The following is a 19,445-nucleotide window of genomic DNA, read 5'->3' on the forward strand; positions in this document are numbered from 1 at the left end:
ATTGAGCTTTATGCAGACCATCATCCAATGACTTTAGTGTTGTTCCCCTGACTTTTCATCTTGTGACATCATAAGGTCAAAGTGTCAATTGGTACAAAACAAAGACCTGACAAACTAAATACATTCCCATCTGCCTCGGCTGTAGCCTACTTGCTAAATAAATGTTAGAATGCTAACATGCTATACAAAGATGTTGAATATTTTAAACATAAAGCTGCTTAACATCAGCATGTGGACTACAGACGCATATTAACTAGCTAACTCTGGTGCAATTGTTTTGAAAATATGTGATGTCCCTGTAAAAAAAAGCAAAGCATGCTGATATAAGCATTTAGCTAAAGTGGGTCACAGTGCATATAGCATTGCTGTATACTCTCAGTTGTGTTTCACAGAAATAACAAAATGACAAATGAAACAGATGCTTCCCAGCTGGTTTTCGTCCATCACAGGTACTTTCTTTATTATTACAAGTCAACCAACTGTATCAAAACTGTATGATCCTCAAAACCAACATTCAGAAGCTCTCTTCTGGCTGCCTTCTCAGCAATAACAGTCACAACCAAATGCACTCAGTATTTTGAAAAAACAAAAACAAATCTAAAGGCACATCTCTACTCATATTTACATTGCATACACGTTCGACATGAATCAAATAAAAAGAGCACACAATTGGTCCTAAAGGCCTTGCCACAGCGGCTTTGCTAAAGAGACTAAAACTAAAGCTAACCCTAAAATACATACAGCAGTACACCAGCCAGTCTTTAATAAGTCGCAAGGTGGAAATGAGTGTTCCTGTAACGTATGGCTTTATCTTTTGTTGGAAGTTATCGCTTGCATGCCACATGGCTATGGCTCCTTGGTTATAGGTGTTAAAGAGACTTCAAGCATCTTATAAGAAGATTTCTACTTTCAAGGCAGATTAAAACCACTCAGTAGGCTATTTGTTAAACCAGTGATTCAGTAAATAAGGTTGAAGAATAGTTTGACATTTTGGGAAATGTACTTTTTTGCTATGAGTTGAATGAAAAAAAAATATCACTCTGTATGTCAATTAAATATTAATCTACAGCCTGCGAGTAGTTTGAATTAGCTTAGCATGCAGATTGAAACTAGCCTGGCTATCTCTAAAGGTAACACAATATGCCTCCCAACACCTCTTAATATCACTAATTAACACATATTGTTTCTTTAATCTGTACAGTATAAGAGCGCCATGTTGTGGTTTTATGTTGAGTTGAGTTTCATTCTTGGGAGTAAGCTACTGTCCTGACAAATGTTGTGTTGCTTAGAAAACTAACACAATGAATGTACTCTTATTTAATTTTTTAAGATTATTTTTTGGTATTTTCAAGCTTTATTAGCTAGTACAGAGTTGAGATGGGGAGACAGAGAGAGAGGGGGGATGACCTGCAGCAAAGGTCCACGGGTCGGATTCGAACCCGTGACCACTGCAACAAAGGCCGGAGCCAATATGGTACGCGCTCTATCCACTACGCCACCGGAGCGCCCGATTTTCTCTAATTTTAAGGAAAAAATTAAGCAAAGCTTTTCCAACCCCAAATTCCAGTCTCTCTGAAACTATCCAACACACTGACACAATATTTGTATCACAAAGAGGCAAGACATAGTAGCCTACCACACACAACTCCCCATTAAAGCAACAATCTGTCATTATTTGAAAAGGATTAAACTAATGAGATATAACATTTTAATTGGTGAACTTTAGAGGTTCTGATAAGGCTGATTCTGTCACGGCTGGGCAGAGGCAATCCAGCTGTTTCGCCCCGGTTTTCATGCTCAGCTTAGCTACAGATATTGGCTATAAGACACAGACATTAGAGAGATATTCATATTTTCATTTAACTCTCTAAAAGGATATCTATGTGGTATTTTGGAAATTGTGTTTTAAATCATGTCTAAATATTCCGATAAAAACAGAAATATCAAACAGAAAACTGCTGAAAAACCTCTGCTTTTCTATTCAATCAGTCAGAAGTCAGATACCTTTTGTATTTGTAGATTCTGTTTTTCCCTCAAAGCATCTCAAGGTCTAATCTAAGGGCTGAATGTGAGCCAAAACTCCTCCCGATGCTGACGCGTGATGTGCTGGAGTCTGCTTAACATAGATGTGCACCTGAAATACCTACTGCACAGATCAATACGCAGATGGGGAGAATAGATAAAGGCCAATACTGAGAACCCAGTGCAGGGTCAAATATAGATTGTGTGTTTTTGTATGTGTGTGTTGTGCAAGAAGGCCAGCGTTGAGAGAGTGTGTTGTCAGTATAGTTTACAGAATGTGTTTTGGCTCTTTTTACTTTTGTGCTGCAAAAGGTGAGAATGATCAGGGAGGTTCAAGGTTTGTATATTTCATAGCAGTGTGTGCGTGTGTGTGTGTGTGTGCGTGCGTGTGTGTGTGTCAGACATAGTCCAGGAAGACATCAGCCGTGCTAAGCAGTAGAGGCTGGGTGGGGGCTGTTGTGCTGCAGACCGAGCTCAGTCTCCGTGATGGCGCCCTCTGCTGCTCTGGATGACCCGGGTGGCTAAGCGTCAGATACTCCTGAGGAACAACAAAAACACATTGGTGGTTTATGGATTTTTTTTAAATGCCTTTTTAACAGACACTAAATAGTCTGGCTGTTTACAGAGGAATTCAGTGAGACTTTCTGGTATCCTACTTCTTTTGTTTAATCGCTTTTATAAGGTAGTGAAAGTAGATGACACAAATTATTTATATGGGCAGCTTCTTAAACCTTTAACCCACTGGGACGTCCCTAACTTACTTGTATTAACAAATTAATTGTTCCCAAATGTATTTAGAAGAGTTTTCATATTTTATCCAGGGCTGTGGCTGTACTTATGAGTAGGGTGTTTATTAAAGGCTACTCAAGCGATTAAGTTTGGCACTTCAATAAAGTTGGGAGACTTCTAAAATGAAACAGAATTTATAAACATCAATGCAGGAGAGGCTGAGATATATTTACTTTTAGTCTATGCCAGCAGTGGTTGGGATAACCAGATGATTATGAATTGAACTTTGTGTGTAAAATCTTGAATCTTGAAATCAGCAGAGTTCCCCTTTAATCAGGTAAGAATAAAAAACTAAATTGATAAAATATTGAAAAAAATAATAGATAATAATAGAGTTGGTGCGTCACAGTGGCCTCAAAAGCGTATCACATAACTTCAACATCGGCTCATGGTTCAATATTACTTCCTCTTTGTATCTGCACTGTCATATAAAAAAAAATATAAAAAAATATAAATAAGAATAGGATTAACGATAAGAAATAATGTCTTGGTTCCATCTACTTACATTCTTGGTATTTTCTGACAGCAGCAGCTCAGTCCTCTCCACCAGCTTCCTGAAGGAAGGCCTTTTCAAAGGATCATGGCTCCAGCAAGACAACATCATGTCATACCTGCGTAGATGAGACTGGCTTTAGTTTCAAGATGGGGTAATATGATGGCATCCACTGAGTACAGATAAAAACATACAGCTAGTGACTTTATATCTATATGAACCAATAAGTCCCACCCATTGCTTCTGTTTCATTGCATCAACCATATTGTACCGCAGTGTCTGTTTTGTCTGGCTGCAAGTACATTTTGTAGAATCTATAAAGATTCCATGTATCAATCTTTTGTTAAGAAGTATTTTTTCTTTCTTTTTTTGTTGTTGCAAAAGTGCATTGGATTTTGGATCAGATGATGTCATATTGCACTCTGGACAATTGGGATGAACATTTTATAGATGACGTGATAATAGAAAGATAATCAACAGCTGCAGCCTTGGTTTTAGGATCCTTGAATAAGAACACTCACTCTCACAGACAGACACACACTTACATATCGATTGGAGCAAACTCCGGCCTGCTCATCCTGTGGCCATCTTGAATCATCCTATAAAACTCTGAGCCCACCTGCATCCCAGGGTACGGGCTGTTACCTGGGGGTGGGCACAGACGTACAGTATTCACACACTTTCAGTAAGTTTAAGTTTTGTCTTATTTCGACAAAAATGCTGGTGGGGAGCATCAAAGGCCCCAGTCAGCTTGGATGGATAGAAACACTGCCTCAGCATATTATCAAAAAGATGCAACAACATAGGTCAAACTGGAAATGTTACCCAGAGAGAAGATCTCCCAGAGCAGTATGCCATAGGACCAGACGTCACTCTCAAAAGTGTAAACGCAGTCGAAAAGACTCTCGGGAGACATCCATTTGACTGGCAGACGAGCCTGAAGGAGTGAGAGCCACGGTTACAACAGCAGTATGGACTGTCATCCTTTGTTTTCATTCATTGAAACAAACATTAAAAGACTGATTTAGAGTGTTGGAGAGTACTGCTTTTTGACAGCGCAGACAGTGAGCGGGCAAATTCAAATCTTTCATAATTATGTATTACTAAATATTTATTTGAGAGAAAGTTTATAACATATGCTTTTGGAAATGGGCATTTTTTTCCGCTACTTTCCTATTTTATGTACCAAATGGTTTATTGTAAATTGATAATTACAGTAGGCTACAATACTTACATTGTTTGAATCGAAATAGTCTATGTACAGTATATTTTGTGATGGTGAACAGTTCAGGTACAGTGAGGAGAATGGTAAAAAGAGAGAAGGAAGGAAAGATGGAAACACTCACATTGCCCCGAAGCACATAGCTGGCGTCAGTAGTGATGTCTCGTGCCAGCCCAAAGTCACAGATCTTCGCAACCCGGCCGTGAGTCAGCAAAATGTTTCTGGCTGCCAGATCCCTGTGGATACACTACACACACACACACACACACACACACACACACACACACACACACACACACACACACAAGCGTGCAAGCAAGGACAAACATGGAAATGAGTACTGACATTGTACCTGAACTCTGCAGTGAATCACTGGCACAAAGCACATGCATTAAAATGAAGCGAGGCGAGTTAAACTTACAGATACAACAGGCAAATTGACCGTGCTTTACACAAGATAATGTAAACTGCTTAAAGAGAGAAACTGCACAAGGAAAACAAATTCAAATCTATGATGGAGCTCATTTAAGATAGTGCGGTACTATAGCTGTTCCCATCTGTGTGCACCATAGGGTCTTATGTAAATGCGGTCAAGGCACTATTAGCTCTGTTATGTAGCCACTAAATATGCACACAGCCTGTAAAAACCTTACATTCTTGGAGGTGATGTAGTCCATTCCTTTGGCCACCTGGTAGGAGAAGCTGATGAGGTCTTCTTCGTCTAGAGACAGATCGTCTATGTCATCTAGAGAGAGACGACATATTAGCTTTAGTGGATGACTACAGACTTTACTGCATTGTGTATTTTTGGAATGTATTGTCAGATATGAATGAGGTCCATTTGTACCTGACTGGGATGACCTTTCTTTCTCAGAAGGACGCATGGGCATATATCCTGAACCAGTCACCTCTCTGCTGCACCGTCACACACACACACACACACACACACACACACACACACACACACACACACACGCACATTATAGTATTAAATGTTCTCATTTTAACCATTTTGCAATTGCGATCCCAATTGAAACACACACACACACACCTTGTGGGCTCTGTTTGGTTGGAGACGTTGCGATAGTAACCATCACCGACTTGGGAATTTAGGAAAGATTCTCTTTTTCTGCGCAGGAAGTTGAGGAGGTCACCATAGCAACAGTACTCTGTGATCACCAAAATTGGGCCTGGCAGGATTGTGAGACAAAAAACAAACCACGCACACTCGTTGATTTATAAAAAATTAAACACACACACACAACAGCATATAACAATGAAGCAGACTTCTGCCAGGCAGGACATGTGTTCATTTAGACATGTTTGAGCAATATGTGTCCTTTAAAGCTTACGTCAATGTTTTGGTCAATATCCTGAAATCAGACTTTTTCATGCCCAACATAGACACGAAAATCTAAAGTGTTCAGTGTTTTCCTAATAGCTCACCCATGCATACCTGGGTGGAATCCTAATCTAAATGCTGCATTACAATCAATGTCTCGAGCTTGACATGTAGATTTTATTAATCGACTGAGCAGTAAATTTGTGACCAGCAAACTGCATCACGCACTGACTGTCCAATATCTGATTTTTTAAATAAGAGGCCCTTATTGACGAGCATGATATTAGCATCCAACATATGTGTGCACTTTCTACAAGACCTCTCCATACAATACATGTCACCATAAAACAAAATCAAGTCAATAAATACGTGCAAATGCAAGAGGGTTACTGTGTCCAGACCCAATAACATCCAGGCTGAATTTAGCTGAAATCTTTAATGTGTACATTTCCTAAAGACTGAAATAAGTTCCTCTCACCTCCGACAGTGCAAGCCCCCAGCAGGTTAACAATGTTCACATGGTTTCCGAGGTAACTGAGAACTTTCAGCTCTGACATCAGCGCCTCCTTCTCCGTGGAATGAGCGTTAGCTGGGATGACATCATTGGGACATTCATAAACTATGACACCAGTACAGTAGTACTCATGCAGTATCACATTTAACTACACACAGAGGCCCTGAGGCAGGCTGTGTCCCAAACCAAGTCCTATTTACTGTAGAGTGCAAAATATTCGCTTTCCACCATATAATACAGTGTCCAATATTGAGTATGGAATATTCCTATTTAATTTTAAATTTTGTGTCTTATGGTCTTACCTTATTTACAGTGAGCAATAAGTTATGAGGGAACATGTAGTGGTTTTGGACACACATGCAGAAAAAGTGATAAAAACAGACACGCTTACGTTTGAGCATCTTAACAGCGACGGTTGTGACAGTATCTGCTGAACAGAGTCCATATGCTGTGGCCCTCACTACCTTCCCAAAAGCCCCGGAGCCCAGGGTTTTACCTGTGGGTAAACACACACACACATGCACAGAAAAAAAAAACTTTAGGATTGTACAATTAGCATTTAGATTTCAAATGTTTTTTTTGTTTTTTTTTTAAGATATTTTTTTTTGGCATTTTTATGCTTTATTGATAGTGTAGAGACAGAGTTGAAATGGGGCAGAGAGGGGAGTGACATGCAGAGAACGACCGCGGGCTGGAATCGAACCTGGGTCCGCTGCTGGCTGAGGCCCATGGGGGGGACGCCCTACCAACTGAGCTAAGGGCGCCCCCTGATTTCAAATGTTTTTTGAGTGGACAAAACCCAATTATAATCACATTGGCTAGCATGCCTGCAGATGTGCTGTCCCACAAATGTACAAAAATACAGCATATAACATGGGCACTGTCATACCGAAACGTAGCTTCTGTCGAGAGAACTCCCATTTAGAGTCGTACGGCAGCTGGGTGGGGTCAATATATATGTAGTTGTTGCCATGGATGCTCTCAATGACCTTCCACTGGATCTGGAACTTTGGTTTCTGTTCGGGTTTGGAGAGAAAAGAGGGATTTACACAGAGAAAGCGATGTGACGTCATGGTTGTACAGCTGTCGCACGCTCTCATTGCTCTTCTATTCAATTTGAGACTCGATGCACTTTAGTTGTCGGCCTGTGTCTAGAATCTGCTGATGATCCCATTGCAAATTCACCAAACTAGCTCTCAAGGAGCCTGACTCATCCAAGTGCAATAGGAGCAGCATGAGGTGGGGGTAACAGTAATGTACAAAAAAGCCTTTAACTACAGCATGTCTGCCCTCTGCATGGCTGATTGATTCAATTCAAATTCATTAGGACACATTCATAATGATTAAAAGGACATAGTTCCACTCATCTGCTGAACAGTATGCATCAAATAAATAAATAGTCTGATCTCCGAGATGCTTTTAACTTTAATCATTATTCAGGACCAGGCCCGGTTTTAGACAGTTAGATTAGGGTGGGCCTGTAGAAATTTTAGTTGGGCATACTGGGCAGAGAGACCGAAGATGCGAGCGCACGCAGAGCGCGCGAGCAGAGATTTTTTGCCCTTGTAAGATGTCTGCGTCTGCTTTTTGGCACATTTACTGTGAATTGTGTAGAACACAATATGCAAATTCATTCATTCATTTTTATTTTGGTTTTTGTGTCCTGCACTCAAAGTGCCCAACCCTCATGGGTTTATAGGACACCATCACATACTACATTACAATCAAAATACAGAATATTGTACAGCTGGGTCTCTGAACAACATACTTCTTCTTCTCTCCCAGGCTTTACAGAGAAAGGTTGCAACATAAAAGGTTCCCTTTTTAAAACACAACTCAAGTTTTTCATAGTCGTCGAACCAAAAGAAATCAGCATAAATGGAAGACATCATTCATGCAAATACACTTTTAGTGTTGCTGTGTGGGAGATTTGATTCTTGAATGTTTTTTTTCCAAAATGTTTATGAATAACATATAATATACAACATAATGTATCTTTTTTTTATCGCAGTATTAACTGTAGGCAGCCTGAGCTGATAGAAGAGAAACCTGGATGGTGGTAGTCCAGAGCTATATACTATACACACTATATAGATATATAGTCTTTCCACTATTGGCTCCAATGTCCAGCTGGGTGAAAATAGTAGCCAGCAGAGGTCACGACCCTGCTAGGCTAGTGGTCCGGGGGTATGCCCCCCCGGGATATTTTTTTTACCTTTTTAAAGTGAAATGCATGAATCTGGTGCACTTTGAGAGGACAATTAAGAGGCTAAATCTGAGGAATTTTGTGTTAACAAATAATTTGGAGACACTGGAGACAAGACTGAAATAGGCTATAGTCTATACACAGTGCATGGGCAACTGAGGGCAGCCCCATTTTCACTGCTGACCAGTGACCACTATAAGCGGGTGGGTAACTTGGAGGCAGGCTGTCCTGCCCACCTAATAATACAATTAGAAGCAATGCATGGTAATGGTATATTCTTTAGTATTAATTAATTGTCTGAATTTTATTTGACATTTTCTTGGACAGCGAATGAACAGGTCCGTCCGATAGTAGGTCTGGACTTCCACCTAAAGAAAACATTTTATTTATTTATTTTTTTATTGGGATGGAGGTATGAGTCATCATTAGTAAATAAGAGTGAGCCTTTTGCCAGAAACTGTCGCAGCCATGTCTTTATTTGTGGTCAAGGAACTCTGTTTAACATTGACGTCTAAGAATTAAGAAACTAATTCATGGCTTTGATGGCCATAGATTTATGGGATTCATGAGAGGTTTATGGCCCTCCTTTCACTCAGATTAAATTATATGTTTTTTATTGCAGTAATGACATTGCAACGTCTGATTTATTTCCCATCTCACCTGCATGTATTTATAGAGCAGCACTACCAGAATGAGGCTGAGACAGACGCCGGTAGCCACCATGCCGGTTAGAAGAGGGGTGAAGAGTTTATGGGGGACGATGCGCTCTGAGGGGGAAAAAACAACAAAACAAAGTAAAATAGAATCTATGTGGAGCGTTGAAGCACAAACAACATTTGGCCAGGGGGTTAAACACCCTTTTCCTTTAGACAGCTGGAGCGGTCTTGTTTGTTTGTGCAACAAGGATTAGTGAGTCTATACGATATAATCCCAGACCTGCAAAGTCAGCATTCACTAATCTCATTTGATCCGCAACCAGTTAACACACACCTGGCCTCACAGACACTTGGTTCAATGTGTTATTGTGTCTCTGTGTGTTTGTATACGTGTACTGCAAGTGTGTGCTGATACAACGTCTTTGTGGATAGTTTCATGTGAGGTATCGTTGTGTATTACCGCTGATGGAGAACAATGTGTAGGCCTCTTCCCCCTCCGTACTGGCCACACACTCCAGGGTGTGATAGTGAGCGTGCTCCTTGCTCACGTTCAGTCGGCTCTCCACCTCACTCCTACCAAAGGTAGACCCTGTCACCGTGGCAACCTCTGGGGTTTCCCAGTGGGTGGCGTTGGGCAGGTGTGAACACCTGTTGAAGGGGTTACAAAGTTTTTTGTTCTCATTACAGGCCTCCAGCACAATGCGTTCATAGCTTTGTGTTCTCTGCCTTTGTTATCTCTGGCACTTCTGTTTTCATCAAATGTCAAAGTTATTGTCTGCCCAAAATTCTGGCGTCACTCAATCTGGTTGAGGATTTTTTTTTAACAACGTAACTCGAATCTTCTGATACAAATGTCTTTGCAATCCTGTCATTCTGTCTCTAGACACTAGGGTAACCAGTCTTATTGCTAGTGCTGGACAGTGCATTTATCATATTCTACTGAAGTACAACTTTAAAGTACTTGTACTCATGTCTACTATTTTTTTCTGCTGTTTAAAATGTTTTAACCTTGATCCTACATCATTTAGGATGCAATTATTTAACTGTTTTTGCACAGCTTTTTTTTTTAATTACTATTCGTTACTTCGTGGTTATACATTAATAATACATGTATTGGATCAAATACTTTATTGATCCCTGGGGGGGAAATCACAAGCTAACCAGCAGTATAATATGTAATGAAAATGAACCTTTACCAGTTGCAATATTAAAGTAATAAATAAGGCATCAATAATTATAATCCAGTAACATACAGTAGTCTGAATGGAGACAATCTGCATAATTAATTTTACTTTTGGTTCCATAAGTTTATTTGGACGCTTATCCTTGTGTACATCTAATTGTAACAGAGTATTTTGGCACTTTAGTGTTGGGATTACATTTATTTAAGGAAAATATTTGAATAATTCAAGTTTTCTTGGAAAAAACAGGATTCAAATTGTCTTGAAATGCCCACGCTGTTTTGACCAACCGTCAAAAAGCAGTTGGTTTATTTTTCTTCAGACCATGAGATTACAGAAACCTGTTAACCAACTTTTTTTTCAGCTCCATTAATCGACTTCAGCTCTCAGAGGAACTGCCACACACAACAGTCGATGAGTCATGTTTGAGATTATGGTGAGTAAAACTGAGGTCACATTGGTGTTCACTTACGGTAGTAGACTATTAATCTTCATGCAAGCCTTCAAGCCATAGATCTTTTATTTATACAGTATTTTGATATGTAAATAAAGGATAATGTCTCATTTCTATATATTCTTGTTTATATTACAAAGTTGACCTAGATACTGAAAAAAAGGCTGCTGCTGGAACAGCAACATCAAAATCCTGTTAACACAGTGTGTGTGTCATCTTCTGTCCAGTCTTTTTCTGATGAACTAATAGAGTAAAATAAACACAACACTTGGAAGAACAATGGAAGTAGAGCCATATATTTTAGGTGTACCTTGTGTGGGGCAGCTCACAGAAGTACCAGCTGATTTTAGGAACCGGGTAACCTGCAGCAATGCATCGCACCTGTCCATCAACTGGCCCTTCCTGGGCAATGATAACCGGCTTACCTTTTTAGAAGAGAAGGTGGGCAGAACATACATACAGATTTAACATAAATATAAACAACATACAATATAGAGATAGATTACCAAGTTATAAAAGTGTTCATATAAAGGACTTACTGTTGACGTACACGTGGAATGAATAATTGACAGATGCGTCCCCATGGCTGACCGAGAACTTATAGATCCCGCCCTCCGAGCCATGGACCCTGACGAGTCTGAGCTCGCTGACGTATCTGGTAAAGCAGACAGACGGTTCAAATTCTGTGAGTGTGTACATTGGAGTTGATATACAGAACATTTGGCATGCTATAAAACCCCTGCTGTAACCTGTATTTGCGGCGGTGGATAGTGATGACGTGCTCTGTGGTGTTGAGGAGCTGTTTGTCGTTGTAGGACCAGGACAGAGAGCTGGGAGCAGGGTAGGCATGGAACTCTACTCTGAGACTCAGGCTCTCCCCCTCTTTTACGTCAGCCTGGACTGGACCTGGGCTTCCCAACATGGTAATGAAGCCCTGCTCTGGAGGTGAATACAGAAGTAAACACTGTTGAAGAAAAAAGTCCACCTGTACTTCACACTGTAGTCCGTCTTAGTACAAAAGTGTTCCAGATAAGCAGAGGAACATGCTGTAGATGCTATTCTGGCTCATTAATTTTGTTTAAATAATTCTTCTTTAACCTGACTGTTGGGTCTCAAAGGTGCAACAAATAGGCCAAAATCACAGAAGCAGACAGTTATGGTCATTTATGTTTGAACTGTGGGTTGAATAAAAAGGATAAAAGCCACGGACATGTATGGAACAGATCATTTGGGCAAATACAGCAAATCTATATGGGTGTTCTTCTCTTTGTCACACCTTTGTTGTGGTCTAACAAGTCTAAACTAGCTTTAAGACCTCTTTGCTGGTACATAATGAAACAATTTGCATAGCAGTTTCCCAGAGGCATCTACAGTATCTACTAATTTGCATATTATGAGGAAACACAATTGCTGAGAAGTTTAGCGTTATTTTCTTTTAAAACCAACAGTGAACACATTTCCTGTGAATGTTGTAAAGGAGGTGTAGTGGTGGAGGTGTTTTAGAGGAGCCCAATGTCAATGTTGATGTCAGATCCAGTTGTGGTGTTGTTACGTGACTCTGTGTTGTCTGTGGCACTGACAGGCTATTTGTAACTTATCTTTTCAAACAGGAATTTTTCCTTGTAGCATGAAAGTAGCTAAGGTTATACCATTACATAAGAATGGTGATGAACATTCATTTACAAATTATAGACCAGTCTCAATTTTACCACAATTTTCAAAAATTCTGGAAAAGTTATTTAACAATAGACTAGATGATTTCATTAATAAACATCAAATTCTTTATAACAGTCAATTTGGCTTTAGAAAGAATCATTCCACTGCGCTGGCCTTGGCTGAATCGGTAGAAATTATTAGTAATGCTATAGATCACAAATTGTACTGTATTTTTATAGACCTCAAAAAAGCTTTCGACACTATAAATCACGACATCCTTCTCAATAAGCTTGAGAATTATGGCATTAGAGGTATAGCACGGGACTGGGTCAGAAGTTATCTACATGACAGGAAACAATATGTGAAATTAGGGGAGATCACATCGACATGCTTAGATATTGTTTGTGGGGTCCCTCAGAGGTCAATTTTGGGGCCGAAATTATTCCTGCTTTACATAAATGATATATGTAAAGTTTCGAAGGTCTTAAAGTTAATTTTATTTGCTGACGACACGAACATCTTCTATTCAGGGAAAGATCTGAATAATATGGTTGAGATTGTAAACATTGAATTGACTAAGTTACATGGGTGGTTAAACCGAAATAAGTTATCACTAAATTTAGAAAAAACTAAATTTATGATGTTTGGTAGGAGAGCAGCAGATATTTCCGTGAAAATCCAGGTAAATGGGATAGATATTGAAAGGGTCAAGCAACACAAAGTCCTAGGGGTAATAATTGATGATAAGTTAAGTTGGAAACCACAAGTTAGCCATCTTAGGGGCAAAATAGCCAGGAGTATTTCAATACTTCGGAAATCACAACATTTTTTCAATCAAAAGGCCTTACTTGTATTATACTGGAGTTTAGTTTCCCTACATCTGCATTACTGTGCCGAGGTGTGGGGAAACACTTACAAAGGTAAATTGCACCCCTTGGAGATTCTTCAAAAAAAGGCAATAAGAATTATATACCAAGCAACACTAATAACTTCTTTATTGAAGGTAGAATTCTCAAATTACGTGACGTGGTAAATTACCACACCGTACAAATGATGTACAAGGCTTAAAAAAAAGCCTTCCTCTCAGTTTACAAGTAATGTTTGAAGAAAGAGGAGTTTTGCATGATTTAAGAAGAAAAAGAAAATTCACTGAGAAAAATATACGGACCACACTTAAATCATTTTCGATTTCTGTAAAGGGTATTAAATTATGGAACGAACTTGATGAAGATGTCACAGGGAGTTGCAGTTTGCGCAATTTCAAAAAAAATTATGTCTAAAAAATTATGGAAAATTACAGACTGAAAGCTGAACACATTGGGCTTACTAATAAGCTGAGCACAAGGTGAATGTCACTATCATAACATTATTGTAACGAATAATAGAGGTAAGCAGACAGACTTGTATGGGTTTGAATACTTTTGCAGATGTGTCAATGAATAATGAGAATGGAAATTGACTGTGTATTGGACTGCAGCTGCTTAACAAAAAAAAATAGCAAAATCATCAAAAACAAAAACAAAACAAAAAACAACAACAAAATTGTGTTTTTTATTTTTTTATTTTTCTGTAACAGTAAATGTGTATCTGTGTATCTGAATCTGAATCTGATGAAAATGGGGGCGGGACCTGATAAGCCTTTGGCTTCTTCCGTCACCCTTTGGACAACACAAAGTATGATGTATGATGTGAAAGAGATAATTGTGTATTGTGTGGAATTGTCCGAAAGAATAATAAATAAATAAATAAATGATGAGCACATACTGTACGCGTTGCGGAAAAAACAGTTAAACCAATTGCAACACTCACCGCGTACGTCCAGCTTCAGCCCTGTGGCACTGGCTCCTCTCTCGTTGAGGGCGTAGCAGCGGTAAGTGCCCGAGTCCGATTGGCTGACAGCGGTGATCAAGAGCGAGCTGGTACGTTCATAGCCCCGGGAACCGGACAGGATGTGTGAGGTTTGTGATACAACAGGATGCTGCAGGGCATCAGGGGCAAACGTGAGCTGTTTACTACTGTGAACAGGTGTAACTGTTTTTAAGGTATCATGTTTCAGAGAGTTCAGTTGTTCAAGCAGATCAAGTTGCAATTTCAACCTAACGTTCATAAAATCCAGGGCTGTAGCCAGACTTGTTCTTAAATAATCGTGCCAGCAACCAAACTAGTTAAGTTTTTAAAGATATCACAGGGTTTTATGTATTATGTATTCATTTGAATGTTATATCAAAGCCTTGTCTGCACTGTCAGAAATATGAGAATTTCTCCTATAAACTGTTTTATTTGGAGCAACATGGTAGTGGTTACCACGCGTATCATTGCATCGCAATATCGCTAGTTCTAATTCAGCCAGCAACCTTTGTTGCATATCGGTCCCCCTCTCTCTCTATCTCTCTCTCTCTCTGTCTGTCCCCCCTCCCATTCCCACTCTGCTCTGAACTATCAAATAAAGGTGAAAACATCCCATTTTTTAAAAACAGTTTAACTTAATGTGTAACTAGAATGTATGTGTCTAAATGGTAAAGGTGAATTTGGTTTTTAAATAAGCCAAATAAAGGGACAGAAAATTACACATCCTGACAGTCAGTCACGCAGACATCGATCTCACCGCTGTTGAAGGGAAATCCCACTTGACACTAATGTCCGGGTTGACGTTGGTGGAGCTGCAGGTGATCTCAAACTGCTCTCCTTTCCTCAGAATGACGGTCTCTTTCTGGGACAGTGTGACCACCGGTGGAACCTCTGGCACTGGATCAAGAGATAACCAATAGGATTGATTAGCTCAAGCAAACTAACATAAAAACTCCTGTATCTTGCTCTTTATATATTTAATCCTGTGGCATTTATTCTTAAATAAGAGTCACAAGGTCAGTTGGGTCATGGCCTTAGGCACTTCTCCCTATTGGTTGCATGTTATTTACGAGTCTGAAATTATTCTATTGTGGGATATACAACATTGTAGATCAGTCTGGATTTGAGTGTGGGCTAAATTTCGAAAGCACGAGTATATAATCATGTCAGCAACTGAGATATTTTATCAAAATAAAACTCCTTCTATCTGCCTACTCTCTATGCTATCATAAAAGACCCATGAAGGTGTGTGACTCCTGTTTGTCCAGTTGCATGGAATTTCTTTAGTTGGGAATCACACACTCATACACAACAATATGCACTATTTGCTTAGCAGACGCTTGCCAAAGTATGAACAGGATCTTTAATTCCTGACATTATATGTCTGCTGAATGACATCACTTCAGAGTCCATATTTGACCAAGACTGTGTTAATTCTATTTACCCCAACCATGGCCTTCATGCACCGTTACAAAAGCTTTGTTCAGTGTGGCACTCTAATCCGTCTCCTCCTCCCTCCCTCACATCTCTTTCTTCTCACTCTCTCCATCAGTCAAAAACACCCCAGCTCCTCCCAGCCTGTCCCTGTTCGGTCTTAGCAACAATGCAGACCAGACTGAAAGTGCTGATGCAGTGCCGGGACGAATAGAAACATGATCATCTTCCAGCGACTCATAGAAAAAACAAAGAGCTAAACCGCTGAAACACATCTGCAATGTGGATGCATTATGGTCTCTTATGTAGATTTGTAGCCATAGGAATGGCAGTGTTGGTCTATCAGTCGGTCGGTCCACCACTGTGGTTCAGAGCCAGAGAGACTATTTGATGGATTGCCAAGAAGTTTTGTAAAGACATTAGCGGCCCCCCGGTTAATAAATCTGGCTGACTTAATTTCAATGCTTTTTGTTTATGACCAACCAGTTGGCATGCTAGTGTACTAAAATCAGATGGTGTTGATCGTAAACATTATATCTGTCTCGCATCAGTAAATTAACATTATCAATCTGAGCATTTTAGCATGCAGAGATTGGCATTTTGGCACAAAGCATCACCATGCATAAGTATATAGACAGCGCCATTAGCATGGCTGCAGAGTCATCGCCTTTTTTACACAATTTTTGCATGTGATTTTCCTATCAAAAGTAATCTGTACATAGTAACTTGTATTTGCATTTGCTCTTTTTACCCTTTTAGCTTAATTAAAACCCAAATAACAAAGGTAGTAAAGCTATGGGACATAAAGAGCCTGTAAAGATGATTGATTGATTGATCACAATAAAGAGTAGGCTATTACAAATGGCCCTTGTCTAACATATCTCCATATCCCTAACTTACCAAGTCGTACATCCACAGTGTACTGGCTGGACATCACTTTGACTCCACCAAGCTGTCCCACACAAATGTAACAGCCCTCATATTCTTTTCTGGCATTGCCGATGATGACGCCACGTTGGAGGTTGCTTCGGTAACTCAAAGCAGAGGGCAAAGGTCGTCCATCGCAGGTCTCTAAAGCCAGGAGTGTGACCTCGGGGTCGGTCACCAGACAGGGGATGGTGCAGTTCTCACCTTCACGCACCAGGATGACGTTCACCATGGTGCGCTGAAAGGCATTCTGGGAGTCTGAGGAGAGGAAAAAACAGAGGGAGATTTGGATTAAAAGATGTTATTGAATGCATAATGGCAATCACATGCCTGCCCCCCACCTCAGACACCCACCTTTCACATACACATAGATGGAGCTGTGTTCCAGCGTGCTGTTGTTGACACACACGTAACGACCCATGTGGTAGGCCTGCGCTGCAGACACCTTGACGTAAGCCACCCCGCCCTCCTCCACCTCTCCCTCTAGCCTGCGAGCCCTCTCCCTCTGCCACCTCAACCCGGACGGGGTGCCAGACGTCGTGGCATTGTCATGGCAACGCAGCTCCAGCTTCCCCCTCTTGGGAACTACTATGTGAGGCCCGCTGGGGGAGATGACTAGCTCGCACCACACTGGAACAGAGAGGAAATACAGTATGGTTGACGGACCTGGATGCTATTTTTGAATGTTGTGAAGGGTTGAGTTTGCATAAAAAACGGAGGCTTCAGTAACACTAATGTTGATGAATTACTGTGCTGGAGGAAGCAACGCAAGAACTGAAAAGAGCAAAAAGTAGAGTATGCAACTGCAGATTATTTTGTTTACAAAAACAAGACAAAGAAATCTAATTGCTTTTTTTATATTGATGAGCACATAAGACAAAGAAAAGCAGCAAATCGTTAATTGAAAAGATTAAACAAAAATATTTTTGAAAAATGTTTTAAATGAAAACCATAAACGATAGTTGCAGATTAATTGAATAATTTCAGCTCTACAGGGTAGAGTCCCTCATGTGACGGTTAAATAAGCTGTTATGGTTGGCACAGAGCCCCTTAAGACTGAGTGCTATCAAACCACCATGGCTCAATTGAGCAATCAATAATTATGAGCCGTCTACCCGCTGAGTAATCATGCATTAAGGCCCCTAAATCCATAACCTTAAGGCAAGTAAAGTAAACTAACATTTAAGAGTCAGTCTCAGCCCTACCAGCCAACCCCCTTCAAGTTTGCATTGCTCTCTCACTCTCTTCATTGTTTTCTTTGCAGATTCCCACATGATAGGCTCCATTTCGAGACCAAGATTTTCATGTGACTGTTGTGCCCTCAGGCATGTCAGGGCAGAGAGAGCAAGACAGAGAGGCATGTGGATGCAAAAAGGGCCGCCCTGTAAAATATCAATATCTGTGTTTTTCACAGTGCATGTTTGTAAGGTTTTGTACTGTGCAGTTGCTGCTGTGTTATTTGAGTAGGCACAAGGTTTCACACAAAACCTGAGGCTGTTGTAGGCTATAACTAAACAAAAGCTATCATCACAGCAGTCAGAGCTGTGCTAAGATGTCAAGCTGTTGCTGGGTGAGCTTACGTTAATGGATGTCTGTATATTCTTTGTTCCCACTGCTGCCGTGCTAAAGCTCAAAGCCTAATCCTCTTTATTAAGGTGAGATATATTATTAATGGTCCTCAAACAGCAGTCGAAACAAACACAAACACACACACACACACACACACACACACACACACACACACACACACACACACACACACACACACACACACACACACACACACACACACACCTGTTGCCTGCTGGGAGAGGAAACCCAAACGCAACCCCCTTGTTCCTCGAAACACAGTGGTTATGCAAATGAGTCCTGACTGTAGAATTTAGCTGCTAAACAAAACTTCATCTAAACTTCATTCACGTTTCAGAGACAATGTTGGGACTGTGTTCTTAGCCGATTTTGTCTCGGCCAAAGAGACCACATTGGCCTATAGTGACAAAAAACAGCACTTCATATGAAACGACACAGGCTCTCTTAAATGCGAGAAAAACTAGATTGTTCAGCCTGCCACAGTTGAAAAACGCACACAATTTAATAATGTCTTAAACTCCTCACTAAAGGCATATTATAGGCTACGAACTTTAGGAATTAGGCTACTAGATGGAAGTAAAAATAGGCTATAGGCCTAATAATGTATGACACTATTGCGAGGTAAAAGTTACGATAAAGTCAATATTGGGAACACAGACACAACACACGCTAAGGCATTCAAGCAATATTTCAATGATTTTGTGAGGTTGAATAGGGTTTTTCTCACCTGTTAGTGGCAGCCAAAAAAAATGCGAGGCAAAAAGGACCCAGTGACATCTCATGATGAGGCGATTTTTGCCAGCCTTTTACTCTACTCCATGTGTTTCAAAGACGGGAATAAGCATCCTGGGCTTAAAAAAAGTAATACACCTAAAAACAAAAACACGAGATCCCATCCAAGGAACAACACAGAGCAAGTCCCTGCGCAGCAATGAGCGTATACACACAGAGAGCGGTCCTGCAGACTGATGGATTTCACTGGGTCTTAAAGACACAGCGCAGCGCCTCTCCTCCTCCCGGCTCTAGATCTCTGCCACTCCTTTCTGTCCCGCATTGGCTGGAGACTGGCCAAGGTGATGAGTCGGTTATTACCGGGAAAAACGTCCGTGTC

At 40.4% G+C, this 19,445-nt stretch overlaps 1 protein-coding gene across 1 annotated transcript; it reads right to left on the bottom strand.

Moving 5' to 3' along the window:
* Window positions 1–1,656: 1,656 nt before the first annotated feature.
* Window positions 1,657–19,116, bottom strand: kitb (KIT proto-oncogene, receptor tyrosine kinase b; the record flags this gene model as incomplete). Its single annotated transcript, XM_080029811.1, has 21 exons — window positions 1,657–2,560; window positions 3,317–3,422; window positions 3,850–3,949; window positions 4,130–4,241; window positions 4,651–4,773; window positions 5,180–5,271; window positions 5,374–5,441; window positions 5,578–5,716; window positions 6,347–6,457; window positions 6,774–6,878; window positions 7,272–7,398; window positions 9,249–9,355; window positions 9,705–9,892; window positions 11,190–11,304; window positions 11,419–11,534; window positions 11,629–11,818; window positions 14,345–14,513; window positions 15,141–15,280; window positions 16,718–17,002; window positions 17,099–17,374; window positions 19,062–19,116. 21 exons carry the CDS (start codon window positions 19,114–19,116, stop codon window positions 2,420–2,422), a joined length of 2,865 nt encoding a protein of 954 aa, XP_079885937.1. The 3' UTR covers window positions 1,657–2,419.
* Between the last annotated feature and the right edge of the window lie 329 nt (window positions 19,117–19,445).

Source organism: Ammodytes marinus, assembly GCF_949987685.1.
Source record: "Ammodytes marinus genome assembly, chromosome: 6".
NCBI classification, from domain to species: domain Eukaryota; kingdom Metazoa; phylum Chordata; class Actinopteri; order Uranoscopiformes; family Ammodytidae; genus Ammodytes; species Ammodytes marinus.